This window comes from Podarcis cretensis (genome assembly GCF_951804945.1).
Source record: "Podarcis cretensis genome assembly, chromosome: 3".
NCBI lineage: Eukaryota > Metazoa > Chordata > Lepidosauria > Squamata > Lacertidae > Podarcis > Podarcis cretensis.
In genome coordinates, this window is record NC_137172.1 from 49,591,181 (window position 1) to 49,615,892 (window position 24,712).

At 44.0% G+C, this 24,712-nt stretch overlaps 2 protein-coding genes across 3 annotated transcripts in view; both read right to left on the reverse strand.

The window, feature by feature from the left end:
- Positions 1-5,840: 5,840 nt before the first annotated feature.
- Positions 5,841-11,777, reverse strand: ACTA1 (actin alpha 1, skeletal muscle). The gene is made up of 7 exons (XM_079971833.1): positions 11,618-11,777; positions 9,599-9,739; positions 8,556-8,880; positions 7,770-7,931; positions 7,115-7,306; positions 6,810-6,991; positions 5,841-6,286 (listed from the first exon to the last, which is right to left on the reverse strand). Exons 2-7 carry the CDS (start codon positions 9,725-9,727, stop codon positions 6,143-6,145), a joined length of 1,134 nt encoding a protein of 377 aa, XP_079827959.1. The 5' UTR covers positions 9,728-9,739; positions 11,618-11,777; the 3' UTR covers positions 5,841-6,142.
- An 8,232-nt stretch (positions 11,778-20,009) lies between these two features.
- NUP133 (nucleoporin 133) overlaps positions 20,010-24,712 on the reverse strand; it is a 33,083-nt gene continuing 28,380 nt past the window's right edge. For both annotated transcript variants that reach the window (XM_079971808.1, XM_079971809.1), the window contains exons 25-26: positions 20,548-20,636; positions 20,010-20,242 (exon numbers count right to left, since the gene is read on the reverse strand). In XM_079971808.1, the coding sequence (XP_079827934.1) occupies positions 20,106-20,242; positions 20,548-20,636 (226 nt within the window). In that variant the 3' untranslated portion in view covers positions 20,010-20,105. The remainder of the gene's footprint in view (positions 20,243-20,547; positions 20,637-24,712) is intronic.

Sequence of the window (24,712 nt, forward strand, 5' to 3'; positions counted from 1 at the left end):
GCTAGTGGTAGCTCACAGTGAAGACAGATTCCCAGTAAATGTTCCCATTGTATTCCTTCACCTGGTGTCCAGCCCCCTTCTAGCTATGGCCACCACCCCGATTTATCTTGGAGGTAGGACTTGATAATGATAAAAACAACCTTTGCTGTTGTTAATCCAAGTGGAGTGGCTGAAATGTTGTTTTGTTACTGGGAAGAGTGCAAACCTTTCAGCTTCATGGGTTAGGCACCTCAAACAGCAATGTACACTTTTCTGATATAACTCCGCCAGGGCTAAAACTGGCAACTGAATCAAACAAGTACAGTATACATCATCAGGCATTAGCAATGGCACATACCTGCTTTCTTCCTTGCCTTGCATGAACATGTACACAGACTCTTTGGTTCGGCCAATACATTTTTCTGCCCCAAGTAGCTGCATCAGATGAACTAACATATTGTTATAAATGTGGGTGGGCGGTCTGTATGCCTGAACCCCCTACAAATTCCTGGATCCAGCACAGATTCAATTCTTGGAATAGCCCGGTTAGCTTCCTGATGAGTTAATGGCCTTAGTATGGTTAACAAAGGTACCTAAGAAACAAAGGATGTAGCCAGAAGACAAATGCTCCCCTCCTCCCCCAAAACTTGCTGGTACTTAGAAAGACAAAGGGCAGAGTTAAGGTGTGTGAGCTAGAAGCTAGAAGCAAAGGTGCAGGCTGTGAAGCCAGAGCGAGAGACAGAGCCATGCCTGATTTCTGCTTGAATCCAAGGTTGTAGCTATGGGAGAAGCAAGGCCATCTTGGGGTGTTAATGCCGTGAGCCCCTCCATTGCAGGCTCAAGTTGTATATGTGTGTAAATAAACCATATATCATAAAGACACCACAGTCTCCGCTGCCCCTCATTCCAAAAGAAACACAAATTCTTGGTAAGCGCCTGGAACCCTTGAAATAGTGCCCCAGTTGGAAACGGGGGTGGTGTACAAAATTATCTAGTTTGGCCCTGAAAGAGCAATCTACTATGAAGGCTAATTTCCTAGCATAAGGCAAATATCTTGGCTACTATATTTAAACTACTCCGAAATAAAAGTTTTGAGGCTGCCTCTATAACCTACAGAGCCTTATGGTAATCCAGTATGAACTGCAATGTTGCCAAAGGTCTTCATGTAACGGAGAACTTCTGGTAATCCTCAGGTATCTTTTTTTGTTGTTGAAAGGTTTCAAGCCACAGAAACGTTCTCAACACTCAGATTCTCATCAACACAGTAACAGCTTGGTGGTCGCCCCAGGAGAGGGAAGTGATTTTCATATAGAATTCCCTTGTGCAAAGAAGACTTGAGACCTCCAGCTAAACAGTGGCCCAGCAGAAAGTTCAGGAGCTTAGAGCCTTTGTATGTGGTAAATTCCTTTTTATTCAAGCTAATATCCCAGAAGAGCCTTAGATTTCAACTTACGACCTATTGGTTTCCATAGAGGCTGTTTTCCTATCCTGGAGACTCAGGCTGCATATACGCACTATAACTTTAAAGCACATTCAAGAAACATTCCTCCCCTGCAAAGAATTCTGGGCACTGTAGCTTATTCCCCATAGAGCTACAATTCCCAGCAACCCTTAACAAACTGCCTTGGCAAACAAGAGAGGAGTGTGCCCAGTGCCCAGAATTCTCTGAGGTGGGCAGTGTGTTTCGACTAGACTTTAAAGGTATAGGGCCAGATTCGGCTACTCAGTTCCGTTAGTGAATGTTAGCCCAAGGACTGTTCCTAGCACAATGGAGCTTCCCCTCACTCTCCTCTCCCAGTGCAGCCGCACGCACTCCCCCCCCCCCCCCCCGATCTGCTCTGGAAGGTTGTGGGAACCCCCAGAACAGCGTGCAAGAGAGAGGAAAGGGGAGATCGTTTTGCCAGTCAAGCAGAATTCTTATGTTGACAGAACGATCTCCTTAGTGCTATGCGTAGTGCGTACACTGGCTCAGCGTGGGCTCTGGTTTGTTTCTAAATGGATCTTGTAACAGCCGATGCGATTTGCTCCTCCTGGTCCTGATGAAGCCAACTCTGATCATTTCAATTGGAGGTGTCAGAAGCTGAACTCAGGGCCTTCTGAATGCAAGTAGGTCCTTCTGCCACTGACCTGTGGACCCTCCATAAATGTTGCACGCAGTGGAAGCTGATCCATTCAGCCTCAGGCAACCCCAACCCGCCGGCCTTCTTACACACAACCGGTCCAAGGGGTGGCTCCTTCTTAGTCTCCAGATTTTCCTTGCAGATCACAGCAGGGAGGAGCATAGGGACAAAAACCCCCCACCAATAACTACTTCGCTTGCCTGTCCTTGGCTCTGGCTCCAGACACTGTTAGCCTTCCATGCTACCATCCCAATAACCACCACCAGTGCTTTTTTCTGGGGGATGCAGTACTGGCACCTCCCCCCCCCCCCCAGAAGCAAAGCCCTGGTTAAAAGTCTGGCACTCACTGTAACAACTTCATGGTGAGTACCAGCACCGTTTTTTTCCCAAGAAGAAAGGCACTGGGCTGAAGGTACCTTCCTTCCTTTCCATATATATCCCTTCAACCAGCAATGCCCTCCAGACTCAGGAAGGGTGATAGGAATAGCAGGGAGATTATGCAGTTCTATGGTCCACCAATAAGCGCAGGTTGACTTCAAGGAAGTCTGGGGCCACAAGAAGGGGGCAAGCCAAACCGAGAGGGGCAAGCAGGGTCTGATTCTGAAGACATTGCTCTCTGAAATAGGATGGATTTACACGTGCGCTGGATGTACGGCAACTATCCGGATAATGTGAAGATTTGCACAATGAAATTTTGAAAGCAGGCGGCAGGCAAGCAAGAACCTTCTGGGCAGCTTTCCTTGGGAGCTGCATTTTATGGTCTGCAAGCCAGGCCTCTCTATTTTTAAAAGCCCTGCCGCCTTGCTATATCTGACTTGTGAAATAAGCATTCCGCATGTTGACGGGAAGCCGGTGGCATATATTTGCAAAGCACTCTTGGAATACTTTAGAGAAGAGCCCTGCGGTCTGCAGGAGGGTTTCTCCTGCATGTTCCAAAGATCCCAGAAGCAGGGCTGCCCCTGTTCTGTGGAATAGCAGGCCTGTCAACATACAACAGGTGCCCACTCTCTGCACATCCCCAGAAACAATTGAAAACATTTCTGTTTTTTGTTCCAAGCTGGATAAATAGGTCTTCACTAAGTTCAGCCTGTAAATTCTCTGAAGCCTACGAAGAGACATTTGGCGCTCATATCAGCCCTGTGATATAGGAGAATGGGACACCCTAGTAAAACTCAGGAATAGTAGGAATAGTAACAGCAGTCATTATCGTTATATTTGTATAGAGCTTTCAAGTGTTCAAAGCACTTCCCATGCATTTTCTTCTTGCAATCCTTACAATTGCCCTGTATTATTGTGAAGCACCAAATTCCTCAGTTCTGCTCCCTTCCAGTTTGCCAAGGTCAGCTTGTCTGACGTACGTGTTGCCCAGTTAATAGAATCACATTCCATTATCTGTCACCAGCATCGGTTTACACTGTATGTTGCTTCCCAAGAATGCACAAACTTTTCCCCCAGCTGTGACCCTCCCCCTCCCAAATGTTCCCCTCTGACGCAACTGGGCTTGAAAACAGCCTCCCGTTGAAGCCACCAGGAGTTTTTCTTTTTTCATTCTATTTTCAGCACTGGAGGGTTCCTCTTGAGCTCCACTCCCCCATTAAAATTCCTGCTGGCTCCAATGGGAAGCTGTTGTTTAAGCTAAATTGCCACGGGTTGGGGAAAGTAGGTCAGATGAGGAGGACCCATGGGCTAGATCTACTTATTTCACACCCACCCCAAGAATAAAGGACGCAAGTCACTAGGAACATCTCCTGCATGGGTTTCAATGGAGGGGCTTTGCAGGGGTTTGGAACAGATGACACTTTGGGTCCCTTCCAACTCTCTACAATTCTATGAACTGCAGAAGAGGTCGGCTTTTGTTCTTGTTTCTTGCTCCCGAAGGTCTGTGTGGGGCTTGTACGGGAGGGATCCCGTCCAGCTTCTGCAACTGCTCCCACTGCTGCTGAAAAGAGAGCAAAAGGCGCGCAGCCTTGTGAAAGTATCACCTTTCCCACCCTGTGTCATCGAGACATCTGTCGTTTGCAGCATTTCCAGCAAGGCATCTGAGAAAGCTGGCTTGATTCATTACCAAGCCTGATGATCTGAGCTTGTTTTACTGAATGTGTCCTTGTGTTAGTCTCCTCTGGCAAGGGGCCTCTGGTCTGCACCTGCTCTCTGCTTTTGACATACAGTGGGGCTAAGCTGCCAGGGATCCCATCACCATGCAAGGACTGCCCACTTGCCCTGGAAGGAAGATGGGAGCGGGATTTCTGCGAAGGCTCCGCAAGTCTGGTTGCTGCCACCTGGGCTCAGTCCATCTTTGTGCTTCCCTGTGGATGCTTCAGCGCCTGTTTTACCTGCTTGGAAGATGCTAAAGGTAGTGGTGGACCCCAGCCATCTATGGATGGTCAGTCACAGATCCATGTGTGGGATGTGATTTGGGAAGCCAAGACAGGTTTAGATTATACCAGGCTTTGCCAAGAGCGGTGTATGTGCAAGAGCGAGGTAGGTAGATGGGTGAGATGAAAAGGTACAAAGGACAGGCAAGTTTGCGCTGCCTCGGGGAGGATGGAAATGCTTCTAAGAATCCAGAGAATGGGAATGATGGAAATGGAGGGCTGGGCTGTCAGGTCAGGAAGGAGTTTCCCTTTAGTAAAGCCAAAAGTGCAAGTGATTTCCGTTTTAAACTCCTTTAGACTGCAGGTCTTCCAAACAGGAAATGGTTTTATGATACCACACTGTAACCTGCTCTGAGCCCTTGGGATGTGGCAGGCTTTTGGCTGAAGTAAAATGGACCAGATGACCTTCAGACTCTTTCCAACTGAGTGGTAGTCCAGAAAACATTAGCGAGAATCTAATGCAATTCCTTTAGAGGGAATGGTGAAGAAAAGAACAGCTGGGAGCTGCAAGTCCCTTTGCACACCAAGTGTGCTGTGCTAATCTGTCCTGCCCTCTGGGGTATTTTAGGTCCTTGGCTCAGTTAGGTTTGACACCCAGTAATTGAAGGAGCCATAGCTGAGTGGCACAGCACATGTTTTGCATATGTAATATCTCAGGTTTAATTCCAGGCATCTCTAGCTAAAGGATCTCGCATAGCAGGACTCTTGGACAGATCTTTGGTGGAAACTCTCCAGCAATACAGATAGGCAAGAATATGGGCCATTAGTCTGAATTAGTAATAAGGCAGTTGTGGATATCCTTAAACAGTGCCTCTGAATTCTGCAGGAAAACAACTTTTATCTTGTTATGGAGTTCGTATAATGCAAGGAAACAACTGGGTCTGTTATGAATGTTATGCATCTTTGTAAAACTTGATTGTGAGGACAGAAACTAGGTTTCTTTAGAAACACAAGAATGCAACTGAAATTATTTTTCTTATTTAGAAAGAATTTCCTCTTTCCATCAACACTCCCGAGAGCCAGTATGGTACAGACTGAGAGCATGAGATTTGAATATTAATTAAAATCCCTGCTTAGCTATCACTGGGTGACCTGGGGTTAATCACTCAGTCTGACCAAGCCATCTGTAATAGTAGCTCTGTGTATATTTTAAGCATACCCTCTTCACAGAAACTGTGTGTGTGGATTTCTGGAAATCAAAGTCTCTTTATAGAATCCCAAATCATTATCATATCGGTTCCCTTTTTAAAGCACCTCCCCATCCCATTTATGTATTGCAACTACTTGAAAGAAAAAAAAGCCAGAAGGCTTGAAATAGCACAACCCACAGCATTTGAGAGCAATAAATCACACAAAGCCAGCTGCATTGGGGCATGACAGAATGACTGATGATTTAATGCTTCTTGAAGTATTTTTTTGTTTTTGGTTTCCTTCCACAGGGCTTGGTTTGAAAAATAACAAAATGAGGTAAAATAAATTAATTTTATGTACACTTTACATACACTCAGTGTCACATGGCGTCTGCAGCAACAGCAACAAAGACATTGTTACAAAATAGAACGTTGAGGTGGCTGTTGCAGGTGTTCAACAGCCTGCAACTCACAATGTCGTCATCCTGAGAGTAGTAACCAAGTAATAATAATGATCCTTTTTTTTTTGTAAACATGTTTAGAAGCATTTACGGTGGACAATGGATGGGCCGGCTTCATCGTATTCCTGTTTTGTGATCCACATCTGTTGGAAGGTGGACAGGGAAGCCAGGATGGAGCCACCAATCCAGACGGAGTACTTACGCTCAGGTGGGGCAATGATCTGCAAGAAGAAAAGGAATGATTCAGTTGGCAAGCGGGGCAGGGGGCGGGGGAGATACAGGAGTCCCTAGATAATGACAGAAGAACTCTGCAAAAGGTGTCCTAGACAGCAGCATCCTTTATAAGCAGTGGCACCACCTCCCACCATTTGGGTACTGGGAAGAGGTCTACACCTGAAGTTATACAGGAATACTAATCCAGTCCTCATACAATAAGGCATGGCCCTCCACATTCCCAGATGTAGCTCCTAGCAACACCTCTAATACTGTGTTAAAAACCCAGTTACTTAGGTGGCATTGTTTGTATTGTAATGATTGTACAAGCAGAGAACAGGGTGAGCCATGTAAGAGTGGCCCTCTCAAGGTGATTAAATTCTGTTTTCCTATTTCTCATGTTCTTGCATGGAGATGCCTTCGAAAGCACTATGATTAAAAGCATGCAATAGCCCTAAGCATTAGGTCTCCCTCTCCTGTATGTCTAATGCATATGAGTTGTGATTCAGTAATGCATGGAATTAAGCCCACCTTGATCTTCATTGTGCTGGGAGCCAGAGCGGTGATTTCCTTCTGCATGCGGTCAGCAATACCGGGATACATGGTGGTACCACCAGACATGACATTGTTGGCGTACAGGTCCTTTCTGATGTCAATATCGCACTTCATGATGCTGTTGTAGGTTGTCTCATGAATACCAGCAGATTCCATACCTGGTGGCATAGGGAAGGTGAAGGAACAGAAAAGTGAAGGAAGCCACTCGCACCACAGGCACACAAAGAATTCTTCATAGAAGAGAGGTCAGTGGCGAGGACACTCAACAGAGAGATACATACCAATGAAAGATGGCTGGAAAAGGGTTTCTGGGCAACGGAAACGTTCATTGCCAATGGTGATGACCTGCCCATCAGGCAATTCATAGCTCTTTTCCAGGGAGGAGGAGGAGGCAGCGGTAGCCATCTCATTCTCAAAGTCCAGAGCCACGTAGCACAGCTTTTCCTTGATGTCACGGACAATCTCACGCTCAGCTAGCAAGAGAGAAGAGAAAGAATTTAGCAGCCTGCCAAAGGAGAATCCCGCCCAGGAGGGGAGAACAGCCAATAGGCACATAATAAAATTATGGGCACAGCACCTTGTACATCAAACTGAAGCTCAGTTTTCAAACATTTAAAAATCTGCCACTAGAGGGAGAACGTGGGCTAGAAAGTCTAGCCTACACTTTTTATGAATGAGGCCAATAACATGAGATGGGCTGGCTGTGGATTTTAAAGCCTGGCATCAGAGCCTGGCATCAGCCTCCATGCTCATCCTCTACTTGATGACCAGAAGCAAAGCTCGGCTTCCTAGAAATTACTCAAAGGCCTCTGCTAGTGTATTAAGGAGCCGAGGGCCTGTCGGAGCAAAGGGCATTGATGGTTCTAAATCAGGGCGAGGAGGTGTAAGTCAAACGCTGGCGCAAAGGCTGAGGGCTGGAGAGGCTGCGCTCCTTACCAGTGGTGACAAAAGAGTAGCCTCTCTCAGTCAGGATCTTCATCAGGTAGTCAGTGAGGTCCCGGCCAGCCAGGTCCAAACGCATGATGGCATGGGGCAGAGCATAACCCTCATAGATGGGCACGTTGTGGGTGACACCATCGCCGGAGTCCAGCACAATACCTATGGAAACAAGAAATGGGTGTGAAAGTTAGCAAAGGAGGCTGTAACACCTGCTTGCTACGTCAGGGACACACAGGCAAGGGAGGAATGGGACCTTGCTGACATCTAGATGAGAGATTGCCAGGCATCACAGGCAGTGCTAGCAGACAAGTGTTCTCCCTCCTTAGTGGGCATCCTAGCTAATGGCTAGGTGTGTAGGGGGCCTCCATCACTGAACTGTTCATGCCAGTGGCTAGTTTCTTCCTTTTCTTGACGGTCTTAGTGCCAGTAAAGGCATGTAGGAGACTCAGCAGCAGACTACTGTAGCAGCAGACTACTGTACAATGACTGTTATCCTGATGCCAGTCTATGTAAGAACATCAAGAGAGCTCTGCTGGATCAGGCCAAAGGCCCATCTGGTCCAGCATCTTGTTCTCACAGATGATACTAACTGAGAAGAGCCAGTGGCCTGATTCAGCACAAGGCAGTCTCCTGTGTACCTAAACCCACATCAGTGACTGGGCACTCCCTGTCGTAGTTGGACTACAAGTAGCTGTCTCTCTCTCTCTCGTCCTCTACTTGCACTAGCAGTGTTCCCTGGACATCCTTCCTTTTCTCTTCTCCATTTCTGGTCCTGTCACTCACCAGTGGTACGGCCAGAAGCGTAGAGGGACAGCACAGCCTGGATAGCCACATACATGGCAGGGACGTTGAAGGTCTCAAACATGATTTGGGTCATCTTTTCACGGTTGGCCTTGGGGTTGAGGGGGGCCTCAGTGAGCAGGGTGGGGTGCTCCTCAGGGGCCACACGGAGCTCATTGTAGAAGGTGTGATGCCAGATCTTCTCCATGTCATCCCAGTTGGTGATGATGCCATGCTCAATGGGGTACTTCAGGGTCAGGATACCTCTCTTGCTCTGAGCTTCATCCCCTACGTAGGAGTCTTTTTGACCCATACCCACCATGACACCCTAGGAAGGAAGTGGGAAAAGGTCTCAGCATCTTCTTAGGGCTGAGGAAGTGGATCATGACAACCTAATTGCTGTCCTCTACACTAAGCAAAGAGCTATAAGCTATTCCTACCAAGGCCCTAATACCTTTCCTTCACAACAGAGAATAAAGTACAAGGTGCAGGAAGGAAACACCCAGCAGAAGCTGTATAGAATATATTTAGGGGACCAACAAACAAAACTCTATCCTTTTCTTAGGAAAATAGGGAACATTGTAACAGACTGCTAAGAACAGCTGATTTCCCCTTAATGTATTCCTATTCTGTTTCAGAGATAGTATAAGCTCATAGGCTATGATGGACACACCCCACATTTCAAATAAAAAATGCTTACTAGGGCAATCATTTTGTTGATATCCCTATTTCAAAAGACTTATGCCCCTGGGAAGTCCATAAACTGAATGCCACAGCTCTATTGACGTTTGTATTCTGTAGAATTCTGTGGTACATACACCCAAGTAAGAATTAACAGAATTGTAGACTTAATCTTTCTAATCCTAGGAAGTCCAATTGGGAGTGGGGGAAAGAAAAGAGAAATGCTGTGTCCCATCTCACATATATATTATTTCCTCAGTCCCACTCAGGGTCCAGTAGAATGGGAATTTTTCTAACAGATGTCGCCATGTCTCAACCTGCCTATAGCTGGAGAGGGGCATGGCTGGCAGAAGAGGCTAAAATACCTGATGACGTGGGCGGCCAACAATGGAGGGGAACACAGCCCTGGGGGCATCATCCCCGGCGAAGCCAGCCTTCACCAGGCCGGAGCCGTTGTCGCATACGAGCGCGGTGGTCTCATCCTCATCACACATGGTGTCGGCTTTCTAGAGATGAAGCAGAAGCAAGAAGAGTTCACAAGAGGCAACCAGGCAGCAGGCATCCACTCACAAAAGCTTAGAGGCTACAGGCAGAATTCTTATCTATGGAAGTCTGACAGGGGGGTCTCCCCCATGGTGGGGGAGTATAGGCCATCAATCTGGAGAAAGCAGTTCTTACGCTGGACACAAAGTAGATTATTTTCTGTTCCCCTTCTACCTGCTTACTTTATTGTTAATAAAGATCTGCAAACTAAAACACCAAGTAACAGCTGAATCTTCAGCACAGTTAGATGAACTTATTGGGGTCGAGAAACTGAATCACATTTACTTAGGATGAAGTCCCATTTGTCTCCAGTGACTTCCAGAGTAATAGGTTAGGCTTTACAATGCAACCCAACACATTTTGAATAAGGAAGCTCTACTGAATTCAGTGGTACTTGGTCTATAGTAAATGTGGTTAGGGTTGGAGCTGTACACTTTGAAAAATCAAATTTAAATCAAACTCCCTCTTAAAACATGTGCAGGCCACCCACTTCTAGATCCCCATATTAAGATGCTAATATACAAGGTATTATGCTCTTGTACCTGGAATTAGAAGTATGCTGAAGAGCTTTAGCAAAGGCATCACCCCCAAACTTTTGACACATGTCTAAAGTGACTAGCACTTTCAGAGAGTGACAAAGTTGAATAAGGTTGGTCCATTTTACATCTCAATGGAGATAACCCAAACCTTGTCACACAATCTGAACAGCACGACACAGCGTGCAACAGCTCACAAAATAGGGGATATTTTCCCTTGTGAAATATACGGTTTGCAAGGAAAAGCTTGAAGGCTTGCTTCCTTGAGAAACCTTCTGGGCATACCTGTACTTCCAGGAAGCACTAACCACTCTGAGCTGTAGTGCTGCAAATGATGGATTGTCCTTTGTCCTGGGGACAAGGGGACCCCTGACTTTCTTCAGGACTAGCTACACCCTACAGAAACCGGCTTGGTGTAACAGAGGCTTCCAACTGGGTGAGCCCTTTCTCTGTGTATGAAACCTTCAGGAATTAGGGAAGCAAAGGATGAAAAAAGAATAACCCAGAATCATCCTTCAAATAAAACGGTTCCTGTCCTTTGTAGCTCAACACCCTGTGCCTAACACTCAGTAAAATTACCATTCATTCAGTAATATAAAACACGGTAATAAAAGGGCTGGATCCTTCAAAGTCAAGGCAATGCCTTCTAATTTAATGATAAATACCAATGGAACCAGTTATGTTCCAAGTGAGAAGTGGATTTGTTCATCCCAGGCAATTTATAACTTGGCAGCTGTCAGTTCTAGCCTCCCCTCTCCTTCAGAGTGCCCTCCAAGTGGCCAGCAGCGACTTGTTGAAAGTCACAAGAGTTCCGTGGGTGGCAGAGTCAAACCCTGAGCCCGCATCTCAGAGATCCTTGCCGTGGGACTCTGCAGACTACGGATAATTCCATCTTACAATATGAGCGTGTGTGTCAGAATCTTCACAAGTCTCAGTAGCAGCCTAAGCCAAGTGAGAGATTATGCATAAATTGAAAGCTTGCTCCCGGGTTGGTTTAAACTAAGGCTGGATGCAGGCAGGATCTCTTTTATAATTTAATGTAAAAAAACTTTTTTTTTTTTTTAAATAGCAGTGGCAATTGAAGAACGCCAGGCGGAGAAGGCTGGATGCAGTTGTTTTCTGCTCCCTGTTGCCCATTTCTGCTTTGCACCGGAGAGGAGTTGGAAGGCTCCTTCCTTTCCGGGCTGGCTTTGCGATGTCTCCACCTTCCCTTTCCCGGGTATCCCCCGGGCCGCGTGGCTGGGAGTTCCCCCCGCATCATGTGGTCCTGCCCGGATCCATCCCCCTTGCCCGCCCGCTCCTCACCTTCGGGTTGGTTCCTGGCTCTTAGCTCCGGTTGCTGCTTCTCCCAGCTCTTACAGCTCGGTGGGCTTGCGAGGAAGCCCGGTGGGTTTTATATAGGCTCCCGGCCGGGCTCTTCCCTCCCTTGCCGCCGACCCACAGGAATGTCTCCATATTTGGGTGTCGGGCACCGAGCGAGCCCGGGCGGCCTGGCCGGAGCCCCCCAGGCCCCTTGCGCTGCCGCGGGGCTGCCCAAAGAAGGAGCGCCTGGCCCGTGCCCAGGTAACACGGGCCGGGCCGTATAAGGAGTGTCTGCCGGCCGGGACCTCCTCCGCCCCCCGGGCCAGGAGGGCTCCTGTCCCAAATAGTCCCCCGAGCCGCCATGCCCTGAAAGGAGAAAGAAGCCCCCGGCTCGGGGAGGGGGGTGCCCGGGCAGGCAGGCCCCGGGAAGGAGGGGAGGAAGGAAGGAAAATGGGGAGGAAGGAAGCGGCGCGGGGCTGAGGGCGGGAGGGGAGGCGAGGCTGCGGCCTACGCGCCTGTCCAGCCCGCCGCATTTCCCTCTCGGCCGCGCCGGGAAGGAGCTGGCCAGCAGCGGCTCTGGGACCCCCCCCCCCTCGCTCAGCCTCGTCCCGCCTGCGGAGCGGGAAGGGGAACTGGCCAACAAACAGGCCTGCTTTGTTCAGTAGGCTTTACTGCCAGGTAAGTCAGGGCGAGCCAGGACTCGGAGCAGGGCCGCCTTAGCTGCTCGGGGCGCCCAAGATAAAAACAAGGTTTGGACCCGTGCTAAACTCAAGCACTTTTTACTGTAAGGGTGTTCACGGTGGCATTCAGTGAGTGTGTAACCTGCATACGCAAACAGTTGTACTGACTTGTTCACGTGTACACTCTTTCACCTGTGTTCGGTGCAAGGTGTGAACAAGGCGGGGGTCAACTTGTGCATGCTTACTCGGAAGGAACTCATTCCCTGGTTAGTGTGATAGGATTACAGCCTTAAGGAGTGTAACTTTGGTTTTTTCGTTTTCTTAAATCCGGCCGCTAACACATCTCTCCTGTCTGAAACCACATAAACAAGCACACCCTTTTATCTTAGACTAATGCTACTTTTTAGAGCTCTTGTATCATATCCCTTCATTCAGGATCAATTATTGTGGTCTAGGGCTCATTCATAAGATCGCACGCTTTTGTTGTGGGTTAATTTTAATCCCATGTAGGGCACATTTCATGAATTCGCATTCTTCCAGTATAGGATGCGAAGATCACATTGGGAGCAGGAATGGAAGCAAATGGGTTTATTGTACAGGAAAGTGTTTAAAATTGGATTAAGACACATACAGAAAATCTCTTGATCTGCTCTGTCTACCCCAGAATTACTGTACCTCTTGTGTTTGCAGTGGCAAACAATGCCACGTTACTAACAAAGACATCAGATGTTGTTTTTTTACTGAAATAAATGATTTGCTTCTAAGTATTAGGATCAGGGAGGTATCACAGGAAAAACATATTAATTAGGCTGGTTCAAGGTGTTAATCGGTTGCTAAAGCTCAGCATAGTTCACAAAATACAATATACAGTATACATTGAAGGGAACAAGATTAAAACCATTTTACAACTCTCCTCACTGGACTGTGTGGATATTGAAATGTGATCTTTTGTATAGATTGTCATGTCTAATCTGTATTAATTAACAATTTATTAAGCTCCAGCTGTGTGAACTAAATCAATATTTACCAACGTTTACATGTGAAGAATAGTTTTACGTGAGGAATTAGGATGTGCCCTAGACAATCATGGCTGAACTGGGCTGATAACCTAGGCCTCTCCTTTCTGGCTGGCAACACCAGTTCTCAAGATATATGTCAGTTAAATGGGGCTGTCGGGTAGACTGGAGCACAGTGAAGTCTATTTCCATGCAAGATTGTATGAGAAAGGCTTATTGAAAGCCTTGTACAAGATCAGCTCTGAAACAAATCAGGAGAGACGTCAAAGGAATTTGTTATTGGGGTAGGGGAGCTCCTAACCTTTTTCTCTACAATTCAAAATGCTGTGCAAAATCAGTTTTATATATAGAGGATGATAAATATCTAAGGGTCTGGCTAGCTGCCAGACTACACTGAACAGTTACCATACACCATGGGCCCTGCCGCACTTTAGGCTATTTATACCGCTTGGGTACACTGACTTAAAAAAAAAAAATCTAAAGAGATTCATATCTAGTTATGGTCATGGAGGTGGTTAATGGCAGTTTTGGGATTGGAGAAAGGGTGGAAGTCCAGTCCCCTTTAGGATGAGCCAGGGCACCAGCCACTTACGGAGAGGACTGGACTGAACAGATACCTTAGGAGGACAGTACAAACACCCTGCCAAAAGTAAGAGGAAGTAACAGCTATACTTGCAGCCCTTCGAATAGACGCTGATTATTTTCAAGAACTTTGCAGGCAGGACTGAACCAAGTCAATACTGTAACTTTAAATTATGTGAAAACAAATGTATTTGTCTAATTTATCCAGCTCTTGCTAACCATGGGAATATTACAATCATCACCAGCATTTGTCACTTTCTACACAAAGAGTGACTCAAAGCAACAGGATTAACATTTAAAAATATATATCAAGAAAATGCAGCAAAAGTGCACATTTTATGTAAAAACTATTCATCCAACAATACTGCTGTGACAAAGTCTACCCTGCCAAAAAGAACCGCTAAATCAGACTCTAGTACGATCCTATTTAACAACTTAAAAGCCTAGGTGAACAACAATGCTTTGCCTAGCTTCTGAAAGCTGACAATGCCAAAGCTAGGCATGTTTCCCGGGTAAAAGCATTCTACAAATGGCGACAACACTGGACAAGCCCATTCTTTTTTTATAATTTTTATTGAGTTTTGCTTTATATACATACACAGAAAAATTCTTGCCTTGCCACCTACCACACCTTGTAGTAGGGGAGAGGTTGGGCACACAGGAAAGGACCTCTGATGGTATTGGCAGGATCTGGGTAGGTTCCGATGGAGAGATGCAGTCCTTAAGATATCGGGGTCCCTGACTGACAACCAATGCAGTCGGACTAGAACTGTGCTGTATGCTTTGACCACCTGGTTCCAGTCAACAACTGGCTGCTGAATTCTGCACTAGCTGTAGTTTCTGAACGCTTTTCAAAGGAAGCCCCAAGTATAACGTGTTGCAGCAATAAGAGTTTTGCTGAGGTTGGCAGGTTGTAGGCAACAAGTGAAGGTGAGATGCAATATGGAACACTGAAGCCTAGTCCCATTCCTCCTGCAGCACATCCAACTGGAGATTTCACCAGCCGTTGTGCACCTGCCTGTTTAAACTTGTTTTCACAATCATAAAGACTCGCTAGGAAATTGGTTATGGAATCATAGCCTTTTAAGAGTTGTAAGGCACCTTGGAGATCCTATAGTCCTACTGCCTGCTCAGTGCAATCTGCATGATTGCAGATGACACACCATTATGTCCCTTGCTGCAATTTGGTGACACTGGTAGCATGTTTTCATTACTGGCTAAACTATAGGCATTCACAACAGCAATAGGACAAAGACCCACTCTGACGGCATGCACCCAGTTTTGTACATTTGGACTCGTACATGTAAAAAAACGCATATATTTAGGGGTGAGGAATGTTTTTCAGCTCAAGGACTACATTCCCTCCTGGGCATGTTCCATGTTCCAAATGCCACATGGCAGTGGTGGGTGGGGCTAGGGGCAAATGAGGGTGGAGCAATCAGTGTAAATTTTACTTTTATACAGTAGGCTAATCTCTGCACACACACACATACCTCTGTTCTCCATGCAGGCAAGCAAAAAGTGTTATTGGAGTTCAAGGCAAAAACACTCGAGGGTGCCAAGCAGGACATCTGAGGGACAGGGTCTTAGTGGGGAGGGCATGGGGGGGAGACCAGATAGAGAAACTTGGAGGGCTGCATTGGGACCCTGTCCCTGCAGTCCCCCACCCCAATATGAAAGATGTAAAGACACCATAATCTCACATTGAAATTATGCCATGGCCTAATTTGATATGTGCACACTGCATGGTTAGTTGTGCTTGTGTTAGGCAAAATAATAGTAATTCAGGATTTTCCATGTGTCTTTTAGAACGGAAATGCACATACATACTTTTGCATATATATACTTTTGCATTTTCAAAGTGAAGGAAGTACAGGACTTTGGACCTTCATCCCCTTCAACCTTACTGAAGACATTCATTCTCTATAAAAAAAACCCAACACTTTATTTGTAGTTCCAGTTAGAAAGTGAGGCCATCTGTGTATAGGTCCCATATAATACCCCAAACTGCTTTAAACAACAATATATACTAATTAGGTTGGATTATGTATCTGAATTGCATTCCACTGTGATGCTATGATCCACTGCACTTCAGTTGTGTTAATCTGTGTGTAAAATAGACACTTGTTTCTAAATGTTCACATCTGGAAACGTTTAAATAGGGTTGTATCCTACAAAGTCTTTTTGCTGGTGCTGGAACTTCCTCCCTCCAATCCCCGTGTGCTTCCCAAATCTGTTTTGGGGAGTTCCCTTGATCATATGGAGCATATTAGAGTGTGCAGTGAGAGAAGGGGGAGGGGAAATCTCATGGTGGGAACAAGTCCTGGTGGGAACAGGATGACTTGGATACAATCCACAGTTCTTGAGCCATACCACTAAAAGCAGTAAATTTTTCCCATGCGTTTTATTACATATCATTCCAGAACATGATTTTTGGAAGCATCTATATCTCGAGAGTAGGGAATAGGTGATAAAACCTGCAGCAATCACATAGTCTGTGTGTCAGAAATTTGTTAAATTACTAACAGTGCCATCCAATATATATCTACTCAGAATATTTTTATACCCACTGAATTAAATGGGATCTATTCTCTAGAGAGTGGGTATAAAACTGCAGCCTGGTGGAACTCTTTACTGTATGTTTTGATATAGTTATTTGAAACATCCCAACCAGCATTCTGTGCAAACTTACTTTATATTAACAGCATTAATGCGAATCTCACAAGAAACCTCTAAATTTCAGTTGTTAAGAGATTATAGTTACCTTGTTCTGAGCGTATCTAGTCTTACAAGTTTGTCATAATACATGTCAGTGCATGCATGCTCAAACTTCAAGCAGACACATTTGGGCAGCTCAAACTGGTGCATTATTAATTTCTACAGAACTATGCTTGAGAGTGGCTTGTGCATTGGTTCATATGCTGCCTCCTCTTCTACTCTGCTGGACATGTAGATGTATGGTGCAGGGGTGACCGAAAGCTAAGTTTGGGGTGCACAATCCCAATTTTGTTCATTTATGCATGTTTTGGGTGTTCTTGGCAACACCTGCAAGTGTCTTGCACCCAGAGCACACTGCTGAGGTGTCTTACAGATGCAACTCCCCTGGAGTTTTGGATTCATGATGTAGGATAGCCCAAGCTTAACATGAGGCATAAATCCCCTGTTGTGTATTGAATTCTAATCTTAAGATATTAAACTTGCAGGGAGGTTCTCAGTTCTATATTCTATACAGCCTCATATTATGCCCCTCCCAAGCCCTTAAGAATGAATGAACATGTGGAACCTGGCACAAGTGGAATCTGTTGCAGTGGAAAGTGTTGCTGTCTAGGGTTCCAGCCGTGCCTCTTCTCGGATACCCCATTCCCTGTCCCAGTCATTTCCCACAAGTCAGCCAGCATCCTGTGGCTACTGCCCATGCTCAGATCAGAGCTTTGAGTCCCTTATTTTTTATATATTTTGGCAAGCCATGGGATTTCCCCAAGCTGGCTGATATGCCTTTCTTCAGCATGGGTGATGACATTTTACTGGACAGGGATCCACACTCAGAAAATGAGGTTGCTATTAACATATAGGATTACAGGCAACCTCCCATTTACATGCTTTCAATATGTGCATGGCCGTGCATATGTGCATTGGACTGAACCTGGAAGTGACCAAAAAACGTCACAAAAAGGGATGGGGTGTTTGCAGGCTTTTCCAATGGCATTTCAAATATACACTATTTCACTTAAATGTGCGGTGCCTTGGAACATAACCCTTGCATAAATGGGGAGTTGCCTATATTATAATTTGTTAACTGCACTCAGATTGTTCACGTTGATCATACCAACCAAGCTACAGAACATAAAAGCAGACTTTGTGATCTTCAGAGTTATGCAAACTTCTGACACAATATTGGCTTATGATGCATGTCCTTTTACAAATATCCATACCAACAGTATATAAACTAAATGCAAAAAATGACTAAACATCATTTTTTCTGCTCTCTCCAAGCAAGTGGTCATTTCTGTTGTAAACATTCTTAGGGATTAGTATGTAGGAAGATAGGCATGAAGGATTAAACTAATATTTTGTTAGTACTCAGCTATAACAGAGACAAGGCAGGTCAAATACCAGCAACGAGAGCTGGTGTAAGAGTAAAGCCGATCTCCATAGGAGAAATTGCTGTAGGTTCTCAAGTCTGTCTAGATGAAAGTAACAACTTTACACCCTTGCCTATTGCTTTAAATCATAGGATGTTTTCAGAAGAGTCATTTGTAAGGTGCAATATTAAAACAAACTGCCACGTTTGATAGTTATCTCACATACTAATCCAACTTTTCCACTCAGCTAAAGAACTTATCGATTGAAACATCCTGTAGAAATGAATTTCCCCAATTCAGTAGAGCTAATCAGTAATAATGTGCTGCAAATTTTGCCCTTTTTTGTAATATCAGTGGATTGACATTGAAGAAATACATATAATCTCCAGTAAAAGGAATTCATATTATTGTTAAATCTTCCAAAGGTATTCTGTGGGTATATTCAGATGACCCATTTTATCATCACATAGTGACTTCTTGCAATTGCCATTCACTAGATTCATATGGGAAGGCTGCAAACCCATGCTTACAGAAGCCAAACTCTCAAACAAAATCCACTCCCTTGCCCTGCGGTCTTGAAGCAAGGTGACTCCCCCCTGGGTATCAACATCAACAGGTCATTGTACAGTGATGCACTAAAACGTAATGGAATTACTCTTCCTGATTTCACACTTGTGAAGACTGTAACCCTATGCACACCTTCATGGGAGTAAGCTCATGTGAGACTTGCTTTTGAGTAAATTTGCAGAGGATGGGGCTGTATATCTCTTACGAAAACTCTATGAACAACATACTGTCACCAAATGTATTTTGGTCAATAAACAGTGACATGGGATGGGGGAACCTCCAATTGACTCCGAGGTCTTCAGACAGCAGTAACAGAATTTCCAGCAGATGAGGGTTAAGCAGCACTCGTCAGTGTTAAATACAACAAAGCAAGCTAAGTGGGTTTTAGAGACAACGGGAGGGAAATTCTAGCAGAACCTTCAGTCCATATTACTAGACACAAAGCCAAGCAGTAAAGTCTAGGCAGAGAAATGGCTTCATTTTATCACTATCCATTTTAAGTCATATTTTTAACTCCATTATTCTCTAGATAATACCCAAGATACGCTGCTTAATTCTTGTTATCAAGTAGTGAGCCCCTCTCTGCTATGCAGAACTTTGAATCTATTTCCAGTGGTGCTAATGCATATCTTTTCTACATTGGTTTGAACATGTCCAGATAAGTCTATTTTTCCGAACACATTCAGCTCCTCCACTCTTAGCGCCGTATTAGCACAGCAAGAAGGGAAGCCATGGAATGATAGCAGGGCTTTTAAAACTAGAAATTGGACTCTCTTCAACTGATTTAACTTATGACCTTCTCAGTTGTTGGATCAAGTTCTTCTAATAGGCATTTAGCCAAGGCATAAAGTAAAATGTGTGGGGAGGCAAGTTGCTTTGCAGTCAATCTGTGCATGCTTAGCAGTCTGTAAGAAAGATTCTCCGTGACATTTGTCAGATTAAAGCCACTAAGACTAATAAAGTTAGCTATCTACTCTTTTAAGCATTAGAATGTATAAATTCTGTGGATTGTACAGCAACCCAGCAACTCAAAACAGCCTGGTATAAAACAGAGAAGAGACACTTCCAAAAGAGGCAGGCAGAGAACAGCTTTCTAGTCTTCATGCCATTACCTAGATGGTAGTAGAACGTGATACCGCAATGTGGTGAGCACCAAAACTTTCATTATTTATGTATAAAATATCTGTGGACCTGCAGTGTGTTTGTAACTGAATAAAAAGCATTCTTCAGGATAAGATTGAAAATGGGATGGATTATATTCATTTACTTACAGAAGCAGAGCACAAGTCAGAAGTTGGATTACTGAAGCAAGAGGAGATGTCTGTTCCAAACCATGTTTTAAAGCTTATCTTGAGAGTGCACAGAACAGTTTTCTTAAGCTTTGTAAGTTTTTGTCTTTGTCAGATGGAAAGGCTACCAAACCTTCTAGATACTCAATGAATTCTTTACCATTTTAAAGACGGACATGTTCTTAGTTAACATAAAGATTTTATTGCAAAAAATTTTAAAAAGTGTACAAAAAGTTCATTCTTTAGAAATGGTCTTTCTAAAATTCAGAATTCTCTCAGGTCTGCCTATAGACATAAAGTTCGTAATTTGCTTTAAGTACAAATTCTAAGTACGGTTTGCATGTTAAGTGTTCAAGTTCATCTGCTTGCATTAAGTCTTTTACCCCAGGTAGATATTCGCTGAGCTGAATTCCTAAAACAGAAAGAAGTTATTAGCTACTGTAAACTGCAAACGTTGAGTGATCATTGAAATGCGTACTTACATTTCAGAATAACTTGTCTAGGCCCGGGATACAGTGATAATTTTTCAAAGCACTATCATCAGCGGGTAAGTTTATTTTCAAACCACATTTGGCAAATCCCTTCTGCCCTTAGCAAACCATGCCTTATTTTCAATTTTGCCTACTAATGATATTAACGCCATTTGATGTAAATATATGTAAAGCAGAGAACTCACAAAAACCTATTTCTGAGCATATTTCACACAATAATATCTACCTTCTTTGAACAGCTTTTGTAGAATTTTCACAAATATGCTGTCTTTAGATGCTTCAATTGGATCATCTTTGCCTTCTGAACTACACCAACTGTAACCAAAAAATAAAAGTTAGTACAAATAGAATATATATTTTAAAAAACAAATATATACAGTATTAAATCAGAATCCCCAGTGTCACTTTGTGTGTATTTTGATTATTTGTGTATCCTTTACTCAATTTCACATCTTTCAAGGCCGTACAGTATTAAGAATGCTAAAATGTATACGCTACTTGGCAAAGATTAAAGTAAAAAATAATAATTATATGTGCCTCACTATGGATAATTTTTTTTTTACAACTAATAAGCTACACTTCCAAACACTGCAGGATATATACATAGAGGTGTTAGTACTGGGCTGTCCCCTGTAGTGGGATTAGCAAACAATTTTTCAGAGTGATCTATGCCACAGAAAGAGACTTATCAAGTATTAGAAATGGTGTGCAACCAGCTTTTTATTTCAATATACCTTCCGATTCAGTGTTGTTGCATTATGCAAACAGCATCCATGCTCCAAAACATTGTCAACGGAGGAAGTGTCCTATTAGCACATTAACTCAACTATCAGCCTTAATTTGCCCTATAAGCAGGTTTCCAGAAGTGTCTCATTTGCAAGATGCTGGACCAAGAGAACTCTGAAATCATGTTTAGAGTTCCATTTCAATACAATCAATAAATCCGTTTAGCATGTCTTTCAGTAATGCATTTTTTAAAGCATTGTCAAAACCTTTGCATAAAGAAGACCTTCCTTAATTTCCCTTGCCACTACCATTTACTTTAAGAATTTCCTAGGAAGGTGAAAATGGATGCGTTAAACAACTATGCATGCTGGGAAAAGGATCTATTTCCCTACAACTTCCTTTGCATTTCTATTCGCTACTTCACCTTCATCAGGAGGGCACAAAATCTAAGAGAGAAACACAGTCCACTACCATATAAGGAAGTCACCAAGTGTTCCCCACAAGCCTCAGGGTACTACCCAAGAATTCAGTTGCCATATATAGCTATGAAGCAGGGATGCATAAAGGATTATGCACAATTATGCACATTCCTGAAGAACAGGTAGTTCAAAGTGTCCAATGCAATGATTTGAAGATGCATCAAAACTCAAGATGACATATTCTCATGAATAAGGATTATTCTTGCATAGCTATTTTATCTAAAGCTCAATCAATTGGGCATATCTATTGAAATGCTAAACATGCTATTCAAATGAAGATCAGTTTCCAACAAATGTTTCGGCTGCCAACTTGGATATCAAACCTTGACAGATTTATATTTAACTTTGTTCGCTCAGAGTTTATATACTATTTGTGCATAGTGATCCCTGTTCAGTGAATCCTTAAATTGTTCTTAGTATAGTAGGAGAAATAATTAACTCCAAAATCCTAAACATTCCATGAAGCTAGAGAGAGCTGACTTCTGAGTAAACCTGCACAGACTGGGCTTCAAAGGGGTTCACAGATTTATTTAGTGTTCAGAATAAGTGTACCTCAGATATTCACTCAAATGTCTGAAGGTAGAAACAGCAGCTCAGTCTTGCAAGGACTTAGGGATTTAGCTCTAAGCAAGTTTGAAACACGGTGTTGATTTATTCCATCATTATGCTTTAAAGACTGAGTATTGTTTTAGAAGCTGACTAGGTTTTTGAAAATTAAAAGGTGGGATATGGGGGTTTTCATTTGTCATAGGGGCTGTCTGGAACAACCTGCAAACAGGCATGTTCTAAACACCACCTGACACAAATACAAAAAAACACACCTTCAACTATCTCTTGATTTAGAGCCAATAACATTTAGTTCAAATGCTATTGTAACTGCAGGCAATTCCTTAAATGGAACATGTAGAATAGGCCACACACAGCCTCCTGGGGCCCACTGGCTTCTCCTCCCATGCCCTGCCCACACTGCAGCGCCATTTCCCCACTACTTGGTTGTTTCTGCCAACCAGCTAAGTAGTGAGGTGTGGCAGGTCATGAAACCCAAGTTCTCACCCCTGGTGCCCAAGTGATCAGTGACGGCTGAGTTGCAGGAAAGAGGGGGAACTGCTGCAGAGGCCTGCTGCTGAGGGAGAAATAAATCTCTCTCTCTATCGGAAGCCTGCTGTGTTTCCATGTTGTGCCCTTAGAGAAAGAAGCCTATTTCGAAGCATGTAGTATGGAACACAAGCAAGCTGTCAATGGAGAAAGATATTTGGCCCCGCCCACTACTGGCCTGTGGTTCCTCCAGATTCCCCCATGATGGAAAGTGCCTCTAGGGCTGGGAAAGGTTTACTACCCATGATGTAGCATATTACCATGAAGAAAATGCAATCATCAATCATCTGAAGTGTAAAAGAAATGTACCACTGCTGTGCCGTTGGCCAGAGAACCAAAAAAAGCTGGCTTGGCATAATAGTTAAGAGATTCTAGTTGCCCACAGTTCAAGTCTCATCCCTGCCAAAACCTGTTGGGTATCCTTAGGTAATCTTAATTTAGCCCCCTATCTGTAACAGGAGGGGAATTATTAGCTTCTCTGAGGGCTACTGAGGATGACCAGGTTCACACATCATATTAAACTATGGTTTACTGTGAATGTGTAGTGTGCACTTGCATACTACTGAAGTTGCAGTCTTTCTGCTTCCTGCTGGGAAACAAACTATGGCCTGGCTTGTCACCTTGTCCAAACCCAGGCTGATGGTTTGTTCACCCCAACCAACCAGGAGTAGTAAAACGTAAGGACAAAATTTGTTTGGAGAGACACAAATCATGAGCCTACGCAGACAACCTATTATGGATGTGTTTTCAATAGAGAACAGTTCTGTCTAAAGTGCATCTTCCCCATAGCTATACAACCTACTACAGTGGTACCTCAGGTTAAGTACTTAATTCATTCCGGAGGTCCGTTCTTAACCTGAAACAGTTCTTAACCTGAAGCACCACTTTAGTTAATGGGGCCTCCTGCTGCTGCCGCACCACCGGAGCACGATTTCTGTTCTCACCCTGAAGCAAAATTCTTAACCTGAAGCACAATTTCTGGGTTAGCGGAGTCTGTAACCTGAAGCATATGTAACCCGAGGTACCACTGTAGTATAATTTGAGGCACCACACCCCATATTAACTTGCCAGTTCTTTATCATCATTTGCCAAGACCCTTTGACACGCACCTCCTCAATTAGACATCAAATCATCATCAAGGGACAGTCTCAGCATTCTTTGCAGTGATGCCCCGGTTGTGGAATGCTCTCCCTTAAGAATTTTGTCTGGCACCCACACTGCTATGATTTACTGATTTAACCAATAATATTGTAGTCACTTAAAAGTTTTATCTGCTATCTTGTTTTTGCACTTTAAAAAATATTTTATGCTGTACACCAGGGGTGGGCAGAAGGTAGACCAGAATTTTCTGGTAGATCTCTGGGTGATCTGCAATAGATCAGCAAGGATTTTTGACTCCAACATGTTTAACAATAACACAACAAAATAACCCCCCCCGGGGGGGGGGGAAACTTGGTAACTAGGAATAGATTTTTGTATGGAAAGATTGTGAGCTCAGCCTCACTTCTAATACTCAAATCCCTGTCCTCAACAGCTGCTTAGAGGCAATGTTTCTTCAATTCTAAGCTCATGTCTTTTACACCTTGTTCCGGTCGGTGGATCTCAGGGTTCCGGTAACACACAAAGTAGATCCTGCAAGCCTCAAGTCTGCCCTCCCCTGCTGTACAACACCCTGAAATCTGATATGAAGTGTGACATAAATATGTTTCGAAGAAAATATTCAATCTGGTACAAGCAGCTGGAAAAACTACAAATTTTAACAGAATATTAAGTGTACTAACAAGTTTTTATACAATGGCTACAGAAAAAAGGGAGAGATAGGAAGAAGGACCACTTAATCAGCTCTTCTATTTGAGTTCTATTTTTCTCCTCTCCCTAACTGTTTCCATTCAAGCTGGTTTGATTGTTATAAAATAGCTGTTGTAAATTAAAGACCTGAGTTTGCTTATTTCCCCCTTCCTCTGTCATCACATTTTCCTTTTGTGTTATGTCTTTTAGACTGTAAGCCTACATGTAGGACCTGTCTTTGTTATTGAGTTTATGTGAGCTGCATTCTTTACATCCAAAAAGTGGGGACAAAAATGCTTTAAA